Below are 19,459 nucleotides of genomic sequence, written 5' to 3' on the forward strand. Positions count from 1 at the left end.
TGGTAAGTACGTATCTCTCACAATGCATAGTGGCAATATGTTGTCACTAGCTTCTGTACTGATTTTAGCTTTTGATGTATGTCAGCCCCCTGTTCAGGAAATGTTAATTGTTCTAAAGCTGTTGATCATCTTATACCTTTGACATGGTGATTTTTAAAAATCCGTTAGTGGAATGTGAGCATCACTGGCTGGGCCAGCATTGCCCATCCTTAATGCCCTGAAGTTAACTATCTTCTGAAGTTTGTTTAGTTAGTTTTGATCTTAATTTCTGTGTCTGTAAAAGTCTTACCGTGATTCATGTGTTGCGGTGTTACACCATATTGCTGGTTACCCTTGTTATGTTCGGGGGTATAAGGGTGGTCTTCGGAATCAGATTTCTTGTACATGTATGTACATGTTTCTTAATACAAAATCCAGGAAGGACATCATATTCACAGACAGAAGAGAGAAAGTGTTTTGTACTACTTAGTCTGAATTGTTTGTGACTGCACAGCTCCCACCGATCTGCAGCTCAACCAATGTGTAGGCTGTCAGGCAGATTCTCCTTAACTCAAAAACTTCTGGTGTTGTTCTAACTCAATAATGTAACAATCTCCAAAAGTACAAAGTCTTGACAGTTAAAAATGTGCACCATTTGATTTTTAAAGTTGCAAAACTTTCCTCATATTTCACCTCTGTAGCAGTGTCTGATTTCCATTCCAGTTTATAATCCAATAAGGAAAAACACTTGCACCGTTACACCCATGAAATGGAAAGGCAAGCAGTAAATATATCTAACCATTTCCTGTCTCACTGGAAATTACCAGCCAGCATCTCCTCTGCATCCTGCTCCCATCAGCACTAGTATTTAAACTAATGTTACACTCAAAGCGGGATAACAATTTCAGCTATGTCATGTTTCTCTTTAAGTGAATAGTTGTAAGTTTATCATTAATTCCGGTGTATTTTCTTTTGTTGGAATGACTTAGAAAAGTTACTTAGTTTTGGATGGTTTGCCTTTGAAAATAACAAAATCATCTCTTGCTAATAGTACAGTGTTAAATTATTTAGCAGAACTATTTTTTCAACAAAATTTAGAAGAGACTTAGTTGCGAAGATCTAATAAATTTGTTTAGTTCTTACAAAGGTGCAGTTGGCAGTCATAAAACCAATAATGAGGCAGACGTTTGGTCAAGTAGAAGTAGTCAATCCAGTGACTCTAACTCAGTCCATTTTGATGATATTTAAAAAATAATTATTTCATGAGATGTAAGCATTTCTGAAAAGGCTGACAATTGTAAGTTTTAAATGCAGGCACCAATAGTTATCTGGTAGGTGATAAGGAGTTACTGGAACAAATCTTAAAACCAATAAAATGTGGAATGCTCTTATACTATATAGTGAATTACATTTTTGAACTCAAAATTTTTTTTAATGAAGTGTAGCATTTTCCAAACAAATGTGATCTTGCATCAGAAATTCAACTTGGACAAGTTTTTTATGATAAAATCATTAATATCATTTTGGCATGCATAATGAAAGATTAATTGCACTCCAAGTGGTAGAACTTCATCAGATACAGAGGTAAGTAAGAGTTTGAGTTGAATATTGCAGTGGTTTTATGACAGTAATAGATCTTGTATTGCCAGTCCTGTCATTTGGATGACATCTGTAAACCCTGTGAAAAATACTGTTGCATTTTTTCATCACCTAATATGGTAGCTATCTCAACTATTTTTTCAAGATAACGAAGTGTGGAGCTGGATGAATACAGCAGGCCAAGCAGCATCTTAGGAGCACAAAAGCTGACATTTTGGGCCTAGACCCTTCATCAGAAAAGGGAGATGGGGAGAGGGTTCTGAAATAAAAAGGGAAAGAGGGGGAGGCAGACCGAAGATGGATAGAGGAGAAGATAGGTGGGGAGGAGACAGACAAGTTAAAGGGGCAGGGATGGAGCCTGTGGAGGTGAGTATAGGTGGGGAGGTAGTTCAGGGAGGATGGACAGATCAAGGGGGCAGGATGAGATTCAGAGGTAGGAAATAGAGGTGCGGCTTGAGGTGGGAGGAGGGGATAGGTGAGAGGAAGAACAGGTTAGGAAGGCAGGGACGAGCTGGGCTGATTTTGGGATGCAGTAGTGGGACGGGAGATTTTGAAGCTTGCGAAATCCACATTGATACCATTGGGCTGCAGGGTTCCCAAGCGGAATATGAGTTGCTGTTCCTCCAACCTTTTGGTGGCATCATTATGGCACTGCAGGAGGCCCAGGATGGACATGTCATCTAAGGAATGTGATTTCAACTCCCCCTCGCATTCCTAAGAATAAACAATCTCTACTTGAATTCATTTAATGTATCATTCAACATTTAACCTGATTAAACATCATTTGGAAAATATTTTTTCGATGGGATTGGAAGAATTTTTCTCAGATTGATGAAACAAATTAGTTGGCACAATCAGAGTTAACACAGTATATATTGGCACTTTAAAACAAAGTGAACATAACCGTTGCATGTCTTCATATTCTTCTTTTCAGTGTTAGCTTGGTTGTTTTCTCATTGCAATGATGACTATTCAGTGTTGAAAGAAAATATTCCTCAGTTTGATTATATCCCCCAGCCATTTCTTTGCCCATGATGGAAGACATTCTTAGATGTGATGATCAGCTTGAGGGTATTGATTCATTCATCCTTGACAGGTGAAACTTTGCATTTCAATGCTAACCATAATGATTATGGAATTAAAATGTTAAGAAATTAGTAACTGGCAACCAAATAATTTTCTTCCTCCTGTCAAAATTAAAACTGACACCTTCTTGAAACAAGAAAGCTGCTGTTTGGCCAATTTAACTTTGTTGATACCTAAAGGAATATTATCTCACCATGCTATTGGAAAGTAATGTTTTCTCTTGCAGCTAGCATTGTTGTACTTGAGGTTTGACTAAGATTCAGTATCCCAAAATTCCATATTCTGGTTATAAGTTCATTGGTTAAGTAAAATTTAATGATGGCCATACATATGTATTTAGTTCAGTTTTACTCTGTAGATTTTCAGACTGGGGTACAAGGGTTCAAGGCAGTTCGAGTGGTTTTCTGATTGTATCCTCAGATTTACATCTTTTGTAGTATTCTTTCATTAATTAGCATTTTATTTCTGTTACATTATGTTGATGGAGAACGTCTTTGGTTTTGCTGGGATTCTTTTTCTGTGAGTCACAACAATTACTTTTTGGACGACAGCCCAAGTGGTCTGTTCCTCACTGTTACAGCAATGATTTACCAGAGATTCTCAGGAATACCTGACACATTGCAGCGTTTCCTGTATAAAAATTTGAAAATCCTTGGCAAGGACTATTTTCAAATGAGAGAATATCATTTTGCTAAAACACTTTCCCAAATCGGGGCTGCTGGATTTTAAAAGTTGCTGATTTTCAGAAATAAAAATTGGAATGCAGTAATTCAGATCGAAAAGCCTTAATCTATTGAGCATAGCACTGTTACCTCTCATGCATTGAATTTAATTTCCTAATTTCTTTACATGAGCACAACCTATGTTAAATGTGAAAAGCCCATTCAAAAAAATGTCCAGTTGTCAGACAAATGGTGGTTTTTGGGAGCTGAATTTGAGAGATTGTAACTGTAGTCTGCTGTTTGGTTTACTTTCAACTCCAAAGGTGTTCTTATAGCAATACTGCATTTATTTATTTATTTATTTCTCATTTTTGCTTTTCACCAATATTTATATTGCCCAATATTCTTAGAACCGTAGGAAAAAAAACTGTTGTGTTTACTGCCTGGAATGTAGAATTAGGAAATGATTAATATGAAATTCTGACATTTGTTCAGATCCCCACAGAGACAAATAACTTAAAAAAACGTGAACAAACAGTGATAGGTGAATGAGTGCCACATGATTTCATGCTTTGAAAACTATCGTTATCAACAACTTAGACTTTACATTGTAGAACAAAACTTGCCCTTTTTACTTTTTACACAGTCTCTTCAATGGCCAATCAATTTTCTTGGACTTCTGTTGGTTCTTGATGGTTTACCTCTGTCCTGATCTTTCTCAGCTCAATAATTTTTAACCCAAGAACAGTCTTTCAAAAAGAGGGTTTTTACTGGTGACTTTCCCTCAGTCACAGGCTGGTTGATTCTTGCAGCCCTATTTCAAATTTGATCTTTTCAATATGAGCACAAGCCGTCATCTGCGTTCCTGCATGATGAACCTCTAGCACTTCAGTATGACTCACATGATCACCTTCATTTGACCTAAGTTAAAGACACTGTTCTACATAACTTAATTTCTAAAATATTTCGTGGAATGTGGGTGTTGTTGCCAAGGGCAATATTTGTTGCCCATCCCTAATTGCTCTTGAACTAAATGGCTTGCTGGGTCATATCAGAGGATATTCAAGAATCAATCAGGGGTCTAGAGTCATACATAGGCCAACAGGGTAGAGGCAGCAGACTTCCTTCCCTTAAGGGCATTAGTGAACCATGCAGGATTTTTACAACAATGAATTGGTTTAATAGTTAATTCTTTCTAGCTTTATAGTCCAGATTTATTAATTGCATTTAAATTTCACCACTCCAGTAGTGGGAATTAAACTCATTTCCCCAAAGCATTGGTCAAGTTCTCTGGATTACTAATGCAATAACATTGCCACAATCTTTCCAAGTTGCAACACATCCTCCAATTTCTTGTTGCATCATTATTTGTTTAAAACTGTTCAAAACACTTCCAGCAATGTGTTTGTGTCCTTCTGTCTTTCACTCATCTTCATTTGATAGTCACAGCATGAATAAAAACAAAAATTTAATCTTTCATGGAATGTGGGCCATTTGTTGCCCATTGTTAATTACCTTTGAGAAGCAGTTGCTGAAATAATAACTAATCTAGTATGTCACCTCCTGGAACAATGACAGTGTTCATCTGGTAAACATTCATCTGGCTAAAGGAGGAAGCAGAAGTCATTCTGACATCCATGTAGGATTATTCACAATACTTAGTACATGCTAATCTCTTCTGCAGACCAGCCATTTCCAGGTGGAAACTGATTCTTTTTTATGTGTTATAACCTGTTCCCACATTGTATAATCTGTTCTTAGTCACAACTTGACCATGCTTAATTCACATACAATTGACACAGCATTTGCAACATTAGCAAACAGTATACTTTGATTTCTGTTATCTATACAATCTTTATATCAAAATGTATGCAACACATATAAGTAAGAATACTTGACAAGAATATGATTCAGTTGTGAATGATGGTTAAATACATGAAATGTGCAATTTCAGAAATGAAATGGAAATTACATTACATTACAAATAAAAAGTCACCTACCAGACCATAAGGCTACTCTCTCATTAGAGAGAGACAGCTGGTGGAAGGTTAACTTGAGGATCGACAAGCCTCAGGCAAGAGGAGTGTTTGGGAAGAAGATCCTTCATCGTAACCTCAGCAGTGCAGGAATTGAACCCGCTGCTGGCATCACTCTCTATTGCAAACCTTTTGCCCAGCCATCACTGGTAACTGACCCCAACAAATAATATGTTGGAAACAGTTGAAAGCAGAAAGTCTGCCTTGAAGTTAAGGAATTATCTACAAGTAACAGCAGGCTTTTCCTGTTGCTGTCTTAGGGTTCTCTATATTCTTTTATTCACTACCTGTAATGGAAAGCTTGGGGTTAACTGTTAAATTTCTCAACAAGCATCTTTCTGTGCTCATTGTCTAATCCAAGACTGCAACAGGGTGAGACAGATCTGAAGAATAATGTTTTATTATCCAGAATGAAAGAAACTGGAGCTAAATTGGATAGACCCTGAAAACAGATACGAAGATCATGACATGATTAAATCTTGATTGATTGTAGTACAAGCAGCGTCCCAAATTAGTACTGCTTGTTCATTTCCACAACCTCTACAACAAACCAGAAGGAAAAATCAAGACTTGCACTTATATCATGCTTTTCACAATGACTAGATATCTTTAAGCAATTTACAAGCAATGAAGCACTTTTGACGTACGCTCACTTTTGTAACATAAAACAACATAGCAGCCAGATTTTACACAGCAAGCTCACACTGACAATAATTTGACAGTGACCAGATAGCCTCTTTTTGTGATGTTGATTGAGGGGAGGCTATGTCATGTAGTGGAACTGAAAATATCAACGATTGCATTATCTTTATAGTGTAATACTCTTTCAAGCAAGTCCCCTCCCCATCATCCCACACTCACATCTCATTATAAACCGCTGATAATGTAAACATCTCCTATTTCCTGCACCACAGCCTTACTCTAGTGCCTTTCCTCACAGATACACTTGGACTTACCCAATCTTGCCAGGCAGAGGAGGAACTGCCAGTTACAAATACTGTTTATGTAATCAGATTCGATTTGAGGAGAAATCTGCAGGTGGTGAGACATTGTTGACAAATGGGTCACATCTAGGGTAAAAGTCAAATATAGTACAAGTGCTAGAGGGTGAGTTTGTACTTGGTTTACTGGTGGGAGTTAGTTGAGTGCTTTGATGCGGCAATCTATGGAAGGAACTAATAAGTATGAACAACAAAATGATTGATACATTGACATCTGACAAGTTTTCTAACATCAAAGAATTTGGAGGGATCCAGCACCACTTGGACAAAGCGCTTAATTTTGAACTTGGAGCACTTCCCAGCATATGAGCAATGGCCAACTATGAGCAAGATCTGTTGGCCAATATCACAGCTTTCATTGCAGTAGAAGCAGTTGCTATCCCAGTGCACAAGGGAAGTACAGACTGTGTCATGCAGGATCAGCTTGGTATCATCATGGAAAAAGTGTGTTACGTTGAGGTACTTTTCCAGGTTGTAGATATGACTCCATCTCAGGATGTCAGATTTCAGTTTAACTCTGCTCCTCTCTGTACAAATGCCGTGGAACTACAGAATTTCTCCAGAACTTTATGTTTTATTTCAGTTGCCAGTCAGTCAGCCAGCCTATTTGCTGCCACTGCTTGTTGTAACCATAATTCAAATGTGAGAATTACAGGCCCTAAGCTGTTTGTGATCATCATCCAAAGCTATCTGCAGAGTCAACAGCCTCCACAAGACATGCTGCAGTCATTGGATTGTGGTGTGTAGGAACACTGGGACCAACAGACAGCCTTGCAAGGTATCTATGTTGGAATGTATAGGGTAATTAACAATATTCAGTGATTTAGGTGAGCATTTTGATGAGGTAGCCTATGGATTGTGCAGCCATAAATTCTGAAGTCTTCTCTGCCAAGTATACCTCAATGCTCTGCCAGAATGTCTAGGCAGAAGCATTGTGTCAGTGTACAATGGTGTCTATTATCTTATTTCATTTGGTAACATGGCTTTCACTGTATGTATTCTACACCAAACATGTCATTATTTGTTGACCCTCATTGCCTATTAGCCCCACTGTGGTTTGCCATATCAGCTGAAATTCAATAGGCACAGTCGATATTACTATGCACATACATGTATGAATTGCTGCTTACTGTCACACACCAGCTGAACTTTAAGGGAATGGAATCTATTTCAGGCCCAGTAAAATGCAGACTTGTCATTTGGTACTTGCAAGGAAACGCACATGCAGTCAATGGCACTCTGCGCCATGTCGGAGCTCACAATCCTAGTGAAGTATTGTGTTTGCTCTGCCTGCATGTCCCTGACAAAGAATTAAAAGAAAGCAAGATAACTTTCTTCCAATAAGGAACCACAGTAATCTCAGTTAAGCAATGGTCCACAATCTATAAGATGATGCAAATATCTCCAGCTCGATCTTGGGTAGAACCTATTGCAAAAAAAGTTCATTGCTGTAATCACTTCACAGTTACTATTAATTTGACATTTGCCATGGTCTGGAAATGAAGAGACCCAGAAGAAGCTCTCTGATTTGCCTCATCCATGGGGTTAGTAGAAGGTTCTCGTTTAGATCTCATAGCACAATCTGGAGAGTTCAACACAGATATAACCGAGCAGCTGAGGGAGGATCTTACAGCTGGATCCCCAAAGGATCAGAAGACTGCTGAGGACCAGACCCTTGTTAAGCCTTATGCTGATGTTAAGTCGTTGCTTGTGGCAACAAGAAAGCGATTGAAACATGCAGCAGGAGAAAATATGGTGGGGTTCTGAACAGGATATGGAGGAGTCCATGCACATTACAGGTTCTGTCATGAATCAAGTATTTGAGTGCATTGCATCAACCAGGGAAAGGATGCCATCTAGCATAGAAAACCTGATTGAGCCCCACGCCTCCGAGATAACAACACATGAAACTGAGTAAAATGCAGTTCTCTCATTTTGTGATGTCGGGATGGCACCTACACATATTCATAATTGATAGAGTCCCTACAGTGTGGGAATAGGCCATTCAGCCCAACAAATCCACACTGCTCCTCTGAAGAGCATCCCACCCATTCCCATTCCCCTACCCCTGCACTTCCCATGTCAAACCCTAAGCAGTAGCCTAAACATCCCTGGACGCAATGGGCAATCCAACATGGCCAATCCACCTACCCTGCACATCTTAGGACTGTGGGAGGAAACAGGACCTTCTGGAGGAAACCCATGCAGACAAGAAAGAAAAGTAATTTTTTAAAAAAATTATGACCACATATATAGCACAGGTTAATATTCTGTACGATTTGCACTTGCCAATATGTGCACAGTAAGAATTATTTTTCTGCAATTGTTCATGATGCTTGAGTTTCATTGTGGCCTATCATGGTGTCATAGTAATAGTCAGGTCAAGCATCATGTTTTGCAAATTGCGACAGCTAAAAAGCAAACAGGCGCATAGAGAGTAACCCAGAATTGCATTTTTGTGCATTCTTTGTTTAAAGTGCATCTGAATTGTTATTTCTGTGATGATCATTCTATAGACTATGGCTTTAAGCCCTGCATCTATTGATATTGGCCACTTAAGTCTCAGTATAATAAATGTGACAAAGCTTAGGTACTCCTAAGATATCCTTAGTTTTTTGTGTGTGTGACGGAGAGTGAGTGAGTGAGAAATATGACTCGGTAATAGATGTTGGAGGAAGCAGTTTTCAAAGCATTATCAGGAAGGGAGGATGGCAGGGCTAGATCTACATCCCATGAAGCCAGTAACAGTGGTCATAACAGATGTATTGTTATTGAACAAATATTTTGTTGATCAGGATGTCCTTGGCATCCCTTACATGGGTCTCCATGACCCTGGCTTCATGAAAGGCCAGAGATAGTAAGTACTGCAGATGCTAGAGTCACAGATAATACAGTGTGGAGCTGGAGGAACACAGCATATCAGGCAGCATGAGAGGAGCAGGAAAGTTAATGTTTTGGATCAGGACCGTTCTTCAGAAAATCTTCATGAAAGGTCAGTTTGAATTCGTGGACTCCACCTTGTGCTCCAAAAAGTCCTCCTCATCTAAGAAGTGCTAATTTTCCTTGTGTTCTTCCCCTTGCAACATCTGGGTGCATTGCAGAGCCAGGTTGTCCACTGCCATTCATTAACCCTTTGGGGTATATTACAGAGTCCCTCCAGTCTTGTTAAGATACAAAGTATCTTTCAAGAAGGCCAGTGTACACCCTGTTATGGCTTTTGTGCATGATGAGCTTGATTGCAGGCCTCCTGCGCCTCACTCTGGGGTACTCCACTGGCCTTATCAGCCATGTGTGCGACGAATGATCCTTGTCACCAATAATTGGTTAAGCAATATGAGCTGGGTCTTTTACAAGCTCTGAGGGCCATGAATTGTCCAAGATGTATATTTTTCCTTATTCATTCACAGGACGAGGGCATTGCTGGCTATGCTAGCATTTATTGCCATCCCTAATTTCCCAGTTCACAGTTAAGAGTCAACATGTGGAGTTTTTTGTAGGCCAGACCAGATAAGGATAACAGTTTCCTTCCTCCCAATTAGTGAATCAAACAGGTTTTCCTGGCAATTGATTTATGGTTATCATTAGACTCTAAATTCCAGATTTTATTGAATCTGCCTTTCGAACCCAGATCCCCAGAACACTAGAGGCCTGGTGGCTCAGTGCTTAGCACTGTTGCCTCACAGCATCAGAGACCTGGGTTCATTTCCACCTTCGGTCAACTGTTTGTTTGGAGTTTGCACATTCTCCCTGCGTCTGCGTGGGTTTTCTCCGGGTGCTCTGGTTTCATCCCACAGTCCAAAGATGTGCAGACTAGGTGGATTGGCCATGCTAATTTGCCCTTTAGTTCAGGGATGTGCAAATTAAGTGGGTTATAGCGTGATGGTCTGGGTGGGTTGCTCTGAGAGTCAGTGTGGACTTGTTGGTCCGAAGGGCCTGTTTACACACTGTAGGGATTCTATGATGATTTACCTGGTTCTCTGGTTTAACAGTTCAGCAATAATACCACTGAGCCGTTGTCTTCCTGTATGCAACATGACAGCTACCTGAGAACAGCACTGACCTGTATTATTCTTCTGTGGTTGCATTCGAGAAGATAAGTTGTTTACAATTTGCAAATGTATTTGGCTGTATCCTGGGAGTTTCTGTGATGACCTGAGTATAAGTGATCATGTTTTGCGTTCAAGGACATCCATATTGACATTGGCCTGATCTAGCAGCTTCTTTCAATGGCAATTGATGAAATCATTAGTGAAACAAAATAGGGCATCAATTGCCTCTTCTTTGCATCTCAGTGAGGTGCCATATAGGTTATTGTCACTCACTGGAAGCCGCTATTGGTAGAAATTGAGCTATGCTGTATCTTCTATACAGCAACCAAATGTGCATTTTCATAAGTCACAGACAATGCTACATATTAGATTCGAAACCTGATCCAGTACCTTCTACTTTGTCATTCACACACTTGCCTCCTTCACCTTTGACTAATTAAACCTAACCTTTTCTCAATCCACTGTTACTCTTCAACTTCTCTCCTTTATCCTGAACTCCATCACTATCTACTTATAGATACCATCTCTGCCCACTCCATGACGGTCCCAATGCACACCCTGATCCTGAACTCTCTTTTTATTTTCCTTCGTACTCTTAACCCATCTCATGAGAATTTCTAGTATCCGACCGTGAGTCTGGATCTGTCCCAATACAAAATACACCTTCTCCCTTTGACTGTAGCTGTTACATCCACCCCAAAAACCCTCAATTTGATCCATAGGACACACACCTTTGATTTCACTGACTTCACCCTTTAGACCCTTCATTCATCTTTAAATCTTTAATTGACTCACCCAACCCTGAACCCATTCTGGAGTATCACACCCAGCAGGCTATGCCCTTCCATCCACAAGATCTGAACATCACCTTCTGTATACGTTCCCTTCCCCCTACTGCATCTCCCTGTATCCAGGCACTCACCTTTTAACATTCACCATCTCACGCCACAGGGATCAATGTGGAAACCTGCGTTCCATATTAAAAACTACACATCCAGTTGATGGACTGTACCTTTAAATGATCATGAATCAGGTGCAGTGATTTTTTTAGCACTGTTAACTTTATCCTGAAGGTAGGATTTTATTGAAAACTTTCAATTAATGAATATTCATTGCATGAAATGCATTACAAGAACATAATTCTCCAAAAACGAGTTTTTTATTATTTATTCATTCACGGGGTAAGGGCGTTGCTGGCTATGGCACTTATTGCCCATCCCTAATTGCCCAGAGGGCAGTCAAGAAAATCAACCACATTGCTGTGGATCTGGAATCACATGTAGGGCAGACCAGGTAAGGATGTCAGTTTCCTTCCCCGAAGGACATTAGTGAACCAGTTTGGCTCTTCCAACAATTGAAAATGGATTCATGGTTGTCATTAGATTCTTAATTCCAGGTTTTTTTTGCTGAATTCAAATTCCGCCATATGCAGTGATGGGATTTGAACCCAGGTCCCCAGAACATTATCTGGGTCTCTAGATTAACAGTCTAGCGATAATACTAGGCCATTGCCTCCCCATGTAAACTTTGACATGCTGCAAACATACTGCTGACATAATTGCTGCTGTTCAACCCACCCTTGAGAAATCGAAATCTCACAATCTACCTAATTAAATCATTCGGCACACCACATTTCCCACTCTTCTGGACTCCATGAAATTCTGTCTCTTATGTTTTAGTATCAAGGGCTAAGCAAAAACCTGTTTTACATAGAGTTCATCCACCACATGGCACAAGCCAAGATTAAATGCTCAATACTCGAGGTTCTGACATTAGGGTCACTAACAAACGTTATCACAGACTCCAAACAAAACCAGGCTTTGACACACATTATTAGTGCTTATTGGTGTACCTAGATTTTCTGAAATTTGCAGAATTCTGTTGAGGATGCTAAAGTTATATGACATTGGAAGATATTTTCTTGTTATCAAGGGAATTGCCAATATAGTGCTTACTAAATCGCATGGTAATGTATAAACACTTTTTGGGTTTGAGGAAAGGGCAACTTCTTCAGCATTGGGATCTTTCTTAAATCTATGTCCAGTCATTTGGTAATAAAATGTATACATTTGTCTCTTTCGACACATCACCCTGTTCACTCCCCACATCCACCCCCACTCCATGTTTAGATTTTGTGATTTACTTAAAATTTTACAAATTTCAGAGTAAAAGTTGATGTATTCAGTATACTTACAGGTTTCTTGTCAACACGTTTTACATTTTTTAGAACTGAACTGAGCTGGCCATTACTCATGGTTCCATTTTGTCAAAGCATGCAGAAGTTGCATGGTTATAATGTTTTTGATCGCATTTAGTCTGATTAGACCTATAGAAAATGAACAAATTACTGACTACTTCTGCTCTTAGTAATAAAAATAGCTGGAAGGAATTTTCCTTTTGTTTGACAGACTATGGCTTCTCATCTATGCACCACTGACTGACTTGTCTCCTCCGTGAAACCAGCTATTTCCTGATTTACTATGGTAGGGCATAATTGGTAGTTTATGTAACATTTAATTCATTACACAAGAGAATCTCTTTCTGTCAGTCAGTTCAGTTTATATGAGAATTAGAGTACTGCAATTATCTAAACACTACCCTCGTATAGAATATGTAGCTAACAAGGTGGTCATTCTCGGTTGAAAAAGATAATGACACCCACTTCTTCAAAACTAATGAATACTGTAGATGAGGTAAGTACTTTGTCACAAAAGATGTCAGAATTCTTTTTAATGAGCAATTAAATAATTGCCATTTCTTCACTGCATTTTTTTTTTCAAAAAAGAATTATTTCCTGGCCGGTGACCATTTCATCTTTTATTATAGATCCCAGAATATTTTTCTGTTAGAGCTCCCCATACAGTTTTCATACATCAGATTTTTGCAAATGTATTTCAGTTTAAAGCATTGATATGACATGCTATATAGCCTGTTATCTTTTAGCATGTTGTCATCAGTTAATATTTTTTGTTGGCCCTTAATCTGTGAGAATGAAAATGATGGAATAAAGGAACAATTAGTCTCAGAATGGCGCAGAAAAACTGTATTGACTACAACTAACATATAGTGCAATTTTACAGACTGCCAAAGAAGCACATTTGCTGATAATTTCCAAAAGCCTTGCCTGAGCTCAAATGTGCTTGCATTGTCAAACAGAACATTGACCCATCACTTTGATGCATATTGATCATGACAATCTTTCTTTTCTCCCTCAGGCCATGGAAGCGCACATACAGAACCTTGGACAAATGCCATCTCAGTTGCTTATTGAGCCACATCCACCTCGAAGCTCTGCCATGCACCTGGTGAGAAATAATGTGTTTGGAATCTGCTTTTTGTGAACTTCACCTGGTGTAGGCTCCAGATGAGGAAAGCACAATACTACAAGTGGGAAAAAAAACTGAATAACTATGTTTGGTTTTGTTACAAATTCGTTGTTGCAAATAAAACTGCAGTAAATGTACTCAACCCAACCCATATTATGAACAGGACTGAATTCTTCATAGGCTTGTATATCTTAAGCAAATAAAACTGGAGTAGATATTCTAATTTGGGGATTCGGAGTACAATTGGACAAGAGTGCATATTTGTCAGTTCACTGCATTCATTCCTTTTAACTAATTATTCCCAGGCCTGCATTTCTCTTTGTTAGCACAAGCAGCCATTGGACTGTAAGCATTTCTTTTCCCACGGCTTTGCTGCCTCAGCAAGATAGAGTGTGAGTTATCATCAGATATGTCTAAGAATAGTAACTATTTAGTGCAAGATTGAAACTGATGGTCTAATCTGTGACAATGGATGAACAGGCAGGGGGAAAGCACAGTTGGTATGGGAATTACTGAGACATGCAGTGGATGAAAACACTGTGCTGAATGTACTGATCACGTGTGTGAGGTTGCAGGCAAACAATAGAGGGGCCAAATGCTGAAGGAAGATGGCAAAGACAAGAAAAATAATTAGGGCCTAGCAGCTTATCTCCCCAGTTTTACTAACTACATTTTAAAATTGCACCTGAAGCCAGTGAGATCCTTCTTTAAAGAAACGATCAGGCTCAGCAATGCCATCTAGTTCTGACAGCAATGTTAACATAAACCCTTAGCATGGTATTTTCCTGCCAGATGAAAACCATCAGAAAGTGAATCTAATGCCATACGAAGTCCAGAAATATTTATTTTTTTGAAAAAATGGCATTTGGTTGAGTTTTAAAATGCACTGTGTCTTCTGGCCATTGTTGTTGGATGGGTCAGTTCACCATTAAGGCCAAGTTCTTACCTGGGACTGAAAATCAACCATTGAACATGCATACTGACAGATTACCTTCCACTTCAAGAAAGTAAATCAGGAATGTGGCCCGTGGCTTGAGGAGCAATTATAATCTCATCAAAAATTTGCTGATCAGAAATTAGATTTTCTAAATAGTTTAATACAGGACATCGTCCAACTTCCCATAATATGATGGTTGGAATATTTTAGGATTTCGGTTAGTTCATGTACGCATACTGGATCTAGAAATGTACAAACAGGTACAGCTGTCTTCTGCTTGTACTCACAACCTTCTAAAACCCATAGTTATATAGATTTGCCTATTAGCAGTAATGATTCAAAAAGTAAAGTTATCATGCTGCAGGTACAAGACTACTTACAGGAGTAATTCTGTTCTAGATTATTTTGATCTCCAACTTTTTCCATAGGAAGAGAAGAAGGTAACTGTAATTTTTCATTATTCAGACATTGTTGCAATGGCCATTAAAAGATACCCAAACCAAAAACTGAATCTGTCTTTCTTTATATCAGTGCTAAAAATATTTCATACCTAATGTGCTTAGCATGATAATATTTGGGATTGCAGCCAACAGAAAATTAAGGTGGTTGTTAGTGTCTGGAGGAACATTCAAGATGAGAGGAACAATATTTGTCAAGTGAAAGGAGAGAAAGGGAACAGGAATAGTAAAAATATCTTTTAAAATAGTCTTTAATTTCTGAAGCATACTTGGTCAAGTAAGAGGCACCCTATTCAACATAATAGTTGTAGTTTAGCATTATGGGATCCAAAAATCTTCTAAATTCATTCATGGATGCAGTATTAATGGCTAGGCCAATATTTATAATCCATCCACTGATGCCCAGAGGGCTGTTGAGAGTGAGCCACACTGCTGTGCCATCGATCTGAAGCCCATGTAGGACAGATGGTAAGATGGCAGATTTCCTTCTCTAAAAGACATTACAGAGCCATCAGGGTGAATCTATGAAGATGCATTCTGGTTTGTGCACCTAAGACTTTTATCTATAACCCTGCCAAAGTTGTGGTGAAATGCAGACTTTTACTGTAGGAATCCCAGATCTCTCTGAAGCCAATTACCTTGTTTGGTGTAGGCAGAGATTCTGCTCCAACGGACCATTCCAGAAGTCCAATATAGAGGACGGTACTTGCACATATTGGATTAACATGGAGCCTTACCAGCATGCTGTTATTGAAGTTACTGTATGATTGGACTGAACTGGAAAAATGGCAGGTTTTTTTGGCGGCATAGTGTTTCACTAAGTTACCAATTTGAATTATATGTTTTATTCATGCAATTTGAACAGAATGAGTCATTTGCAACATTTAAAATTTGCTGAAAATAATAATGCATTGATTCTTAATATTTTACTAGGTACCAAACTATTTAGAACTTCACTGCAGATGGTTTACTGGAAATATTCTCAGTCATGTTTGCCAGATGTTCTTTTCACTTTATTTCATTTTGTTATTTAGTCATAAAATGAACAGATTTTTTTTTGTGCTGAACATTTCCTGTACATGAACCCCCTTCTTTACACCTGATGATTCCAATTCCACTTGAACCTCTTGTTACCTATCCCATTGTTCAGTTCACTGATCAAGTTCTAGATTTCTTAGATATGGGTGCTGTTTGTTTTCTCATAATAGAAGCATAACTTCCTAATTCATGTTAATACTTTGCCTACTGTATTTTCCCAGTTTTTCCAGACCTCCACATTAATTGTGTTTTCCCTTCTACCTCTTCTATTTTCTCCTCTTTGTTTCTACTCAACAGTGTTTCCTTCCACAGAGCCCACTCATGTTTAAGGATCAAATGCAGCAAGATGTTATAATGGTGCTAAAATTTCCATCCAACTCCCCTGTTACCCATGTGGCAGCCAACACACTGCCTCATCTAAGCACCCCTGCTGTGGTCACTGTGACTTGCAGCAGGCTGTTTGCAGTGAATAGGTGGCATAACACTGTAGGTGAGTGAAAACATTACCTCTAAATCTTTATGACTATTCATAAACTGATTGTTTTTAATTTTGTGGTCATTCTATTCCTGCTGCTTAGTGCAATAATGTGTAAAAAGAAAGGTGATAGATAATTGGAGGTTCTATACATAAAGTGAACATACATTTTTTTCACATAGGCTGGGATTTAAATTACTGATCCATACTGAAATTAAATATTTCCACATTACTAGTGCCGCTAAATCTTTATATGTAGATATACTGTTGTTAAAAGTACTTGATCTGATAATAGATTATTTTTGTTAAAATTGCAATGGCATATCCACCTTTTTTCTCAGTTGCTGTCTGTTTTCTAAATTAAAGCTCTGAAACAAGAATTTCAATGGAAAACAGTAGGACAATGGCAGTAATATTAGATATTAGAGCACTTTGTCAACTATTTGTATTAAAATGGACTGCAGGCCATTATCTTTGCTGTAAAGCTTTGGAGTGGCACTACTAAATATGTATTATTATAGTTTTACACCTCTATCTTCATTTAATTTTCTGGTGGCCTTACATTTAAATTATTACAATTTTTATGACAACCTATTTTATTATATTTACTCATTTACTTTTATTTCTATTTATATATTTTCTAAATATTTATGAAACAGCTGTATGAAGGTTAGTTTTCAGACGTTTCGTCACCATTCTAGGTAACATCATCAGTGAGCCTCTGACGAGTCTTCGTCGGAGGCTCACTGATGATGTTACCTAGAATGGTGACGAAACGTCTGAAAACTAACCTTCCAGCTCAGCGAGCAAACTCACATCCAGAACCTCAACCTGAGCTACAAATCTTCTCAAAACTCGCTAACAGCTGTACGAGTTACTTCTACGAACTTAACCACTCTTCCCAGGTCACAAAAACCTGCAAAGGAGTGCAGTTTATATTTTATTTATCGCTACTAACTATTACAGCAAATATTATTACACACCATTTTTCTAATTTCCAAACTAAGGTGGTATTTGTTTAAACAAATGAAGGTACTAAAATAAATTGTTCAAGTAAGTTCCTTAAAAAACCTGTCCTTTTTGGTGTTATACTATTTATCTTAATTGGCTATTGATCTTTATGGGCTTCTCAAGCAAAAGCATCTTCTTGTAGAATACATGCAGTTGAAAGGCAGCTATAGTTCACCACTTTTTTTTAATATTAGGAGTTCCTTCTTGTGAACTTCGCAAGTGGTGATGTGACTTTTCTGTTATTCTATGTTTCAGAGTCATTATCCTTCAAAAATGTTTCGTATGGCTTTTATTAATGATGTTGTGAGAAACTTAGCCTATGTTTATGGATGATCCAAATCTATTCATTTGTAAAATACTACTGTATACTAAGTTGAAAATATTTGTATATTTGGTAAGCAAGTTAAAGAAATAATAATAATATGCATTTAAAAGCTTCGGAGTTTTACTAAGAAATATAAATAATAGGTTTGCTTTGTATGATATAGAACATAGAAAAGTACAGCACAGTACAGGCCCTTTGGCCCACGATGTTGTGCCGTGGAATAATCCTAATCCAAAAATAAAATAACCTAACCTACATTCCCCTCAATTCACTGCTATCCATGTGCATGTCCAGCAGTCGCTTAAATGTCACTAATGACTCTGCTTCCACTGGCAAAGTATTCCATGCACTCACAACTTTCTGGGTGTAGATGCTGTATATTATGTAGCAACTAGTATTACAACTTTTCCCAGTTGCTAGGCTTTCCTACTTTTCTATAAATAATGGTTTATGGAGAAATTGTTTGGTATAAAATTCTTTTAAGAAGTATGGTAAGTATATGAAATTTATTTTTAAAATTCTAAACACCTTTTCTGCCTTGTCCTGTTTTCAAACGTTCTCCTCGCCTGTCTTTTAGTAGCTCCACAGGCACTTTTTGAAGATATGATTACTTTGTGAGTGTAGACCTAAGCATTATTGTACATTATAACCTGAACTAATCCAATCTTCATCTAATGACAAAACATGCAAGCAAAGTTAGGTATTTATCTGAAGAGAGAGTTCTAGTTCTATTTTGAACACCGTAGCCCAAGAAAAGTGAGGAAGGTTTTAATGACTCTTTTGATCCAATCAGCATGATCATACATTTCAGCACTGATGAGGGACAATGAGGTAGACTCGAAAGACTTGAACTATGCTATCTGGAAGTTAATCTGGAAGATCAGCTTTTAATTCAGTTGATTTCAATAGAATGAAAGGCCAACAGCTTCTATACAGCCATGTGATCCAATTGCCAAATTACAAAAACGTACTAGAGATGAAAATCCATCCTGTGTCTGGAACCTAATCATTCAGCCACATTGTAAAAGGCTGGTACAAGCTTGTCTTAATTTAACTGTCTGTAGGCTGTTTGAGGAACCTATCACTATGATGCATTGAGACCTCTTGAAATATATAAGCTAAAATTGTGTTCTCATCTGCCAAAAAACGTACATTACTAAGTTGAAATACATAGTCCATCAATTCATTCAGTATATCGAGCTAGAACATCTAACATTTATGTAGTAGTTTTAATGTAGTTAAATATCCCAGTACACTTGATAGAGGTGTAATATGAAATCATGTACAGTGAGAGGCAGGCAACATGACCTGAAAAGGCTACATGTTCTAGGTTCAAAAACTAATTATGTTATTTGTGACACTTTTCATTATTTTTCTGCAGGTCTTAGAGGAGCTCCAGGATATTCTCTGGAACAGGCCCATCACTTGCCGATTGAAATGGATCCATTGATCGGTAACTATGTTGCGCTGTCTATGG

At 38.2% G+C, this 19,459-nt stretch overlaps 1 protein-coding gene across 9 annotated transcripts in view; it reads left to right on the forward strand.

The window, feature by feature from the left end:
• Nucleotides 1–19,459, forward strand: part of nbeaa (neurobeachin a) — an 828,675-nt gene that overhangs the window by 774,751 nt on the left and 34,465 nt on the right. For all 9 annotated transcript variants that reach the window (XM_059646713.1, XM_059646714.1, XM_059646715.1 and 6 more), the window contains 3 exons: nucleotides 13,628–13,717; nucleotides 16,469–16,661; nucleotides 19,364–19,435. In XM_059646713.1, coding sequence (XP_059502696.1) covers nucleotides 13,628–13,717; nucleotides 16,469–16,661; nucleotides 19,364–19,435 — 355 coding nt within the window. The remainder of the gene's footprint in view (nucleotides 1–13,627; nucleotides 13,718–16,468; nucleotides 16,662–19,363; nucleotides 19,436–19,459) is intronic.

This window comes from Stegostoma tigrinum, chromosome 6 (assembly GCF_030684315.1).
Source record: "Stegostoma tigrinum isolate sSteTig4 chromosome 6, sSteTig4.hap1, whole genome shotgun sequence".
Taxonomy (NCBI): Eukaryota; Metazoa; Chordata; class Chondrichthyes; order Orectolobiformes; family Stegostomatidae; genus Stegostoma; species Stegostoma tigrinum.